Source organism: Gadus macrocephalus, chromosome 2, assembly GCF_031168955.1.
Source record: "Gadus macrocephalus chromosome 2, ASM3116895v1".
NCBI lineage: Eukaryota > Metazoa > Chordata > Actinopteri > Gadiformes > Gadidae > Gadus > Gadus macrocephalus.
The window spans coordinates 8,437,524-8,445,465 of NC_082383.1; the positions used below are offsets into that span (position 1 = coordinate 8,437,524).

General features: G+C 41.7%; 1 protein-coding gene across 2 annotated transcripts in view; it reads left to right on the plus strand.

Annotated features, from left to right (window-relative positions):
- Positions 1–427: 427 nt before the first annotated feature.
- dhx58 (DEXH (Asp-Glu-X-His) box polypeptide 58) overlaps positions 428–7,942 on the plus strand; it is a 375,030-nt gene continuing 367,515 nt past the window's right edge. The window contains exons 1-12 of one of the 2 annotated variants that reach the window (XM_060072209.1): positions 428–571; positions 1,247–1,438; positions 2,487–2,691; positions 4,018–4,202; positions 4,740–4,853; positions 4,954–5,089; positions 5,382–5,567; positions 5,820–6,070; positions 6,202–6,513; positions 7,119–7,309; positions 7,394–7,487; positions 7,689–7,888. In XM_060072209.1, the coding sequence (XP_059928192.1) occupies positions 1,262–1,438; positions 2,487–2,691; positions 4,018–4,202; positions 4,740–4,853; positions 4,954–5,089; positions 5,382–5,567; positions 5,820–6,070; positions 6,202–6,513; positions 7,119–7,309; positions 7,394–7,487; positions 7,689–7,874 (2,037 nt within the window). In that variant the 5' untranslated portion in view covers positions 428–571; positions 1,247–1,261 and the 3' untranslated portion in view covers positions 7,875–7,888. Of the gene's footprint in view, positions 572–1,246; positions 1,439–2,486; positions 2,692–4,017; positions 4,203–4,739; positions 4,854–4,953; positions 5,090–5,381; positions 5,568–5,819; positions 6,071–6,201; positions 6,514–7,118; positions 7,310–7,393; positions 7,488–7,688; positions 7,898–7,942 lie in introns of those variants that run through there. The other variant, XM_060072201.1, reaches the window with a different exon arrangement.

The window sequence follows — 7,942 nt, forward strand, 5'->3', positions numbered from 1 at the left end:
TTTTCCCAACCAGGGCCTTTTAAGGGGTATCCCGTTTCGGAGCTCCAATGTCTTATAACCTTCGGTTTCAATCAAAAGTAACATGAAAGTGATTGCCTGAAAGTGACACAACCAACAAAAGGGCTTGCAAAATTGTATTCAAATAAATGATCACCACTGTTTTCCCCAGAAGCACAATGTTAAGTTCTGTTTTCCCAACAAGGGCCTTTTTAGGGGTATCCCGTTTCGGAGCTCCAATGTCTTATAACCTTCGGTTTCAATCAAAAGTAACATGAAAGTGATTGCCTTTTGCTCGACACTACGGTAGTTTAGTTTAGTTTTAGAATATTAGACGGCAAAATGTATAAAAATAAATGACAAAGCAGGATATTTTCCCTTGTCGCTGCATCGGTTGTACCTCAGAATCCTCCCTTCTTGGCCCCCTCTCTATAGGGGAGTGCGGAACACTTTACTTTCGATTTCGTTTCCCAGTGTATAACAGCAATGCTGTTTAAAGCGAACTTGTCCAGTCCTAGGGCACAAGGACCGCGGAGTTGAACTAGACACAGCAGAATACGCAATCGGACCCAAGGTATAAATTTACGATCTTGGATTGTTGGTTCTTGTTATAATTGAATGAATGTTTATGTAGGCCTACATGTTGGAGGTTTCTGGATGGGATGTGACCCTTACAATAATATATTATATTACAACTTTAAGATACTATGTTTAAAGCACTGCCTATTAGAAAGAAGGCATCAAGACTTCTTATTTATTATTCCAAGGTACAAAACTATATCATATGCGTTTGTTAGGGGTTAACATTTTACAATAAGGGTAACTAATATAGGCCTAGTTAATGCGGTTGTAAGCAATAATTATTATTATTATTATATTACTTAGTTATTAGTTATTAACCGGTAGCCAATGGTCAAGTAATCCTTTAGTAATGGTGTTCATATTAACTTAGTGTTGTTAGGGTTAACCCTTAATCCTAAACCCTTTGCTAGTTCTATATGATAATGCTTTAAACTGCATTAATTAATGTTAATAACTAATTAACTAACTAATTGTAAAGTGTAACACGTGATAAAGACAGAAAATCCTTTGTGTGTGTGTCGTTTTAGCATCCAAATAACTCATTTCACTTTAACCCATTAACAATAAAACTTGAAAGGCCTACGTCATATTGATGACACTTGAATCTCTCACAATTTTAATGATCACTATTTTAATTCACGGTGATGCAATTTTCGGCACATAACAGGAAGCGATTTACAGAATGGAAGACCTTGGGCTGCGCAGCTACCAGAAGGAAGTGGTGGAGAGAGCGGTAAAGGGGGAGAACGTCATCATCTGGTTGCCCACCGGAGGGGGCAAGACTCGGGCCGCCGTCTACGTGGCCAAGAGACACCTGGAGACCAACTCCAAGGCCAAGGTGGTGGTCCTGGTTAACAAGGTATACATAGATGAATAAAATATGATATTACATAGAATAGCATAAGATAAACCTGAATTTATCCCTGGAGGTAATTGCAGGTGTGATTGCAGCAACAGCAGTGATATAAGTGCACTGGAGAGGTGCAGGTAAGAATCAGAGAACAGAACCAAACCAAGATAATAAGAATATGATAATAAACTAGGACTGCAAACAGTCACAAGGTGTTCGCAGCCAATGCACAGCCTATCCCTGCGGCGGCCCTTCTCAAGGGAATCAAGGGTGTGGTCAATGACCGTGTATGCCTCCGTCTTTATTATTCATCCCTGTTTTCGTCTCCCATAATTCACACACACAGACCCCCACACATACATACATCATTTGTATGAAAACCGTGTGTCATTTGAGGCGATGGTTCTGAAGAACACAATTCTTGAATTTCTTCCAAAGTTTTCACTGTACAGCAAAAATCTATCCTGACGGCATTATGGGTCCGAGAGGCAAAATGTTCAGCATGCAATGTGAGGCATGTAGACAGAGTATCAGAATGTTATAAATATCGGGGGAGCAAGGGTTGATCGTTTGAATTGGACCGGAAGTCATAGTGCTATGGGTACGTGACACCAAATCTTTTGGATACCTGCTTACCAAATCTATACATACCCCAAATTTGAACACTTTTGACCAGTCCATTTAGTCTGTCAATAAATATGTACTTATGTGCAATCTATCCATAAATACTCTCAGTCTATCAATATATATACATTTACAGAATATGAATTGATTCATGAATGAATGAATTACTTCATGAATTGAGTACATGCCTAAGTGGACTCAATGTGGACTCTAGGGTGTTCTTCTACTAGCGAGAATGTTCTGGGTTCGATCCCCACTGTCCATGACCTACTTGTAGGCATTGTTCAGAAAGATGCTATTACCCCACACTGCTTCTTCTTGACTAAATAGCAGTATCCAAGGTCGTCCAAGTGTCCATGTTGTCACTCAGTCAGATTTTCTTGCAAAAATAATTCAACAACTGCTATTGATCAGGTTTTGATGTTTCCTAAAGATACATCTGGTGGCACAACATTACACCAACGAGTTTGACCCTTACCTGGGCAAACAGTACAAGCTGGTCCAGGTCAGTGGAGACTGCGAGGAGAAGGACTTCTTCAGCGATGTGCTGAAGAAATCGGACCTCGTCATCTGCACAGCACAGATATTGGAGAACGCCTTGGCCACCCCCGAAGAAGACAGACATGTTGAGCTCTCGGGTAAGACGTCACAAGGGTTTATTTTGGTTGTTTTATCTATCTACATTCCCTAATTTCAAAGACAAATATATCTATAAGTGAGGCTGAGAACAATCAAAGCACATCCAAATTTAAAACTGCAAGCAGTCTCATTTAAATATTTCAGATTTATAGCACCCCCTATGTGTGTAGAACATAATGAGAGCACACATAAATGTCCAATGATTTAAAGGTGCTCTGTGTAATAATTAGATATTCCTTCTCATTACTGGCCCCTTTGGCCGGAAAGTCACCTGCTGCTTGCTCAAGCTTTTGCACACCAGAGTGCGCAAAAGATAGATAAGTAAGTAGATGAGTAAGCAGGTCTCCAAACTTTTTGGAGACCTGCCTACTGGGAATATGTGGTCAATAAATTATGATTTTATTTTTGCAAGAACGGGCACTGGGCTATAGGGGTTACCACGGGAACATAATATCCGCTAGAAATGCACTACGATTCAAAAGAGTTATCCACACTCATCCACACAGTAAATAACTAATAATTACCAGACCAGACCAAGTTTTTAATAAACAACAGCTGTGCAGGGTAGATAAGAGAATCAGAATAAAGGGAATAATATTAATTTTTATTAGTGGAAGTGTATAAGTGCATAACGCTCTGCATTCAAAAGTTTTGATTTGATCCGTTTTACATCACACATGTTGCAATGGCGAAACAAACGTGGTTGGGTTTTTCCTTGTACCCCACGATCCCAAGTTGTCCTTTCGCCACACGGAGAAAGCTGGTGATGGCATTGTTGGACGCGCAGTTTGTGTCCAAAAAAGAGTTAGAGTTTGACTGTCCAAGGCCGTCATTTGGCCGTCATTTATTGTAAATAAAATATAACAAATTAAGGATGCAAAGCAGTCTATGTGTCAAGTTGCACAGTTCACAAACAGACGGTCAATAACTGTATCTGCTTGCCAGGCTTCTCCATGTCATGCACTTCCGTCACCTATTTAAAGGGTGCACCATCAGCACCTGTCGCAGGTGTGCACTCACCACAGGTGGGAAAGAAGGAGAAATTAGTGAGTCACTCAAAACATAAAAAACTTAAATGCGGCTCCTACACAAGTAAAATAATAAACAAAACACACAAACTGTAAACCTAAAATGCAATAACTACGTGTCTGAAAAGGAGTAAGAAGAAGAGAAACACTTAAACCCTCCAACCTCCTTCTAAATTTAAATGAGCTCACTATACAGCCTTTCTCAACATAAATATTCCACAACTTTATATAGAATATAGAGCTCAACATAGTCTTCCAACGGCTGTCAATTTACCTTGTTCTTTTCTTTCCTTTCAGACATCACTCTGCTGATCATCGACGAGTGTCACCACACCCACAAAGAGGGAGTTTACAACCAGATCATGAGACGCTATATCGGCAGGAAACACAACGGAGAGAAGAAGCTGCCTCAGATCCTGGGACTGACGGCGTCACCGGGCGGTGCCAATACTGTACCGCAGGCTGTGGATCATGTCCTTGAGGTCTGGGCTGACCTGATACATCTATTTACTGTGATGTCCTCGTTAAGCAGACGTGTTTATCCAAAGTGACATAGACACAGATTCTCGGATACTTGTCAAACTTGACAGGCGCTGTCGGTAAGAATAAGAGTTGTAAAGAGAGAGGGAGATCAGAAGACTCTCTAAGTCCCGCTGCCATTGAGAAGTGTTTCATTTCACGCAAATGTGATTGTCAGGCAAGATGGATTGTCGAACCAATCACGGAAAAGATACCCTTATTGTCGAGAAATTAGCTGGGATTGATCCAAAATTTAAATTGGCTCAAGTTTTCAAGATTATTACTAACATCGGTTTATAATTGTTATGGTCACTCTCAACCCACGGAGCTCGCACTCTGGTGTGCAAAAGCTTGAGCAAGCTGCAGGTGACTTTCCGGCCAAAGGGGCCAGTAATGGGAAGGAATATCTAATTCTTACACAGAGCCCCTTTAAATCATTGGACATTTATGTGTGCTCTCATTATGTTAAGAAACTGACCCCTCTCATTTTCCGGATGCAGATTTGTGCCAACCTGGACTCGGCCATCGTGTCGGCTGAAGTTCATGCCCCAGAGCTGGCAGCGAAGGTGCCGAGGCCTCGCACCACTTTCGACATCGTGGAGAAAAGACCTGAGGTGAGTTCTGATTTCGCCGTATCAATTGAATATCATTTGAATGTTATCTATGCTGGTGTTGAAGAAAGCACACATTTGTTTGTTTGTCCCCAACCCATAGGATCCGTTTGCAGATCATTTAACCTCTATGATGCTGAAGATCCATGAGTACTTGTTCACAGCCGACCCTAGCCTGCAACTCCGGGAGATCGGCACACAGGACTACGAGGCAGACGTGGTTCTTCTAGAAGAGAGCGGTAAAGATGACCACAACCCCTCATCTATTTCTCCACAAGTTTACAAAACCCCCTTAAAATTGTATTTTGTTGCTGTGAGGCTGTTATCTAAAACAACTGACCATGTGCCTTGACTTTGAAACAGTACTTTTTCACTATTCTACTTCAGCTAAATAGTATAAGAGAATTACGAATAAAGAATAAAACACACCCATCCACAAGTCAATCCATCCAGGGCTTTGTCCTTTATAAATTATTTTATTCTTGTGTTTGTGTGGGCATGTGTGTGCGCGCGTATGTTTCTCTTGACTAGGTGTGATACAAGGAAAACGACTGCTGGCACAATGTGCGAAACACCTCAGGCAGTACAACAACGCCCTGTTCATCAACGACACCCTGCGCATGGAGGACGCCTACAAGTCGCTGGGTGATTTCTACGTGACCAAGGCAAACACGGCCATCGACAAGACCGACCGCTTCCTCATAGAGCTGTTCAGAAGTGAGAGAGCAGTGTGACCAGCCACCGTTGCGTTCAACACATGATTCGTTTTGCATTTAGTTTGTGAACTGGTTTTAAATACATTTACATTTTTTTTATTATATTTGTGATCATCATTTTATTTAGAAAGTTTCACTTTAGAGGGTCCTATCTTTTATGCATTTCTCTCTTCACAGCTGTATATTAAAAGGCTTGGGTTGTAGTTTTATTTATAATTGACGATTGATGTTTCTGGTCCTGTGCCTAAAACAGAAAACCAAGAGAAGCTGAGTAGTCTGTCAATTGATGTTCGCTATGCGAACCCCAAGATGGCACAGCTCCAGACCACTCTCCTGAATCAGTTTGGCGAGAGTACGAGTTCCAGGGGCATCATATTCTCCAAGACCCGGCTCAGTACCAACTGCCTTCTAGACTGGGTTTCCAGTAACCCAGCCCTGCAGAAGGCCAACATCACAGCGGCAATTCTGACCGGCGCAGGCAGTGGCAACAACTGCATGTCCCAGGTATGTTCTGTTTGTTATTTCCTAACGATTCCTATCGACTACAGTTCTTTCAGAAGAACGTTGGCCTCATCATCCCCTAACCATTTTCTGTTTCTATGCTTGTGTTTTCTTGTGTTGTGCGTGCGGTTTAGAATCAGCAAAAAGACACAATCCGAAATTTCCGCAATGGTACCCTCAACCTCCTGATCTCCACCAGTGTGGCGGAAGAAGGACTCGACATCCAAGAATGCAACCTGGTGGTGCGGTACGGGCTGCTCACCAACGAGATTGCCCAGCAGCAGGCTATGGGGCGCGCCCGGGCTAATGACAGCGTGTACGCTGTGGTCGCCCAGCGGGGGAGCAAAGAGGTCGTCAGGGAGTTCGTAAACGACAACAGGGTGAAGTCGATGGCAGAAGCCATCGCAGAAATCCAAAAGATGACTCACATGGAGTTCCGCAAGAAAGTAAGTCAAGTCAAGTTTATTTGTATAGCAAAATTTCATATGGTAAACACAGACTCTTTGTTTACGGATAAGATTGTAGGATTGCCATCGCACCGTCCTCTTTGTGAGCCAAGGGGTCCCAAGTTTACCACCAGGTGTGATTTTGAGGGCTGCCCATTACAAGCCATATCAGGATCCACCCTATAGTGATGTCACACGTGGTTGTGTCCAACCAGATGAATGACAGATAGATCAACCTACCAGTCCACCCAGTTGATAATACTGTTTTTTAAAGTTTCATGCATACAAACAAAACAGGAACTCAAGATTAATAGCTTGAATTTCAATCTGGTCAAAACAATACAGTACAAGATCAGTAATATACCTAGGTATATCAAAATACAAACAAATTAAATAAATAATTCTAATTATGTTATTTATATGTATATTGGTAAGAAAAAAAGCCCCCCTAGTGAATTGTACTGGGAGTGTAAATGGTCCCTCATACTTCTGGGTGGACCATGAGTTTATGATGAATTCCATTTTGTGGGTTTTGGCTTGCACATCACATTGAATTCCTTGGTCAGCCCTGGTCACCTTTTTCCTTATATTTTCTCCCCATCTAGATCACTGAGATTCAAAAAGTATCAATTATATGTTTGATTCGTGCGGCAAAAAATCTACAAGAAAGAAAGAGTGTTAACAGCGCCACCGTCGTTAAGATCATTTGTCGAAACTGCTTCACTCCGGTGGCCATGGGCAGCGACATCCAACTCCTTGACAATAGCCACTACGTCAACGTCAACCCTAATTTCGAGTGAGTACAGCCTTGTTTTAGGTCTATAAATCATTCGAAAAGATCACAAATTGATCAGTAACCACCATTTTGGTTCCTTCTAAGGATCTACTACAATACCGGTGGGGAATTCCATCTTCCAAAGACTTTTGAGAACTGGGAACCTGGCTGTATCATCAATTGCGCAAAGTGCAACCTGGTATGTTTTATTTTTGCAATAGTATTATTGCTATATTACTTGAGTATTACAATATGTAAGTATTACTCCCAAACTAATGACCATCGAGATGCATTCAGAATTCAAATCTCTTCCTCTGCAAGGTTACACTTGATAATGCTGCTCAGTGATTACAGAAACGAAAACCCTTTTTGTTTTTTCTTGGAATGCATGCTTCTGCAGCAATGGGGATATCAGATGAAGTACAAGAAGTCAGTGTTGCTTGCCAATGTAAATATCAAGTCCTTTGCCCTGGACACCCCGGATGGAAGGACAACGGTCAAGCAGTGGAAGAAGGTTCCGTTCGTTGTTGAGGACTTTAACTTCCTAGAATACTGCAATGGGCTTCCCGAAGACCCTATTAATTGACACTGCTCTTCCTGCTGGGAATTGTGGGTAATCTTTAGGCTGTCATTTTAGCTCAACTTCTTTATCTT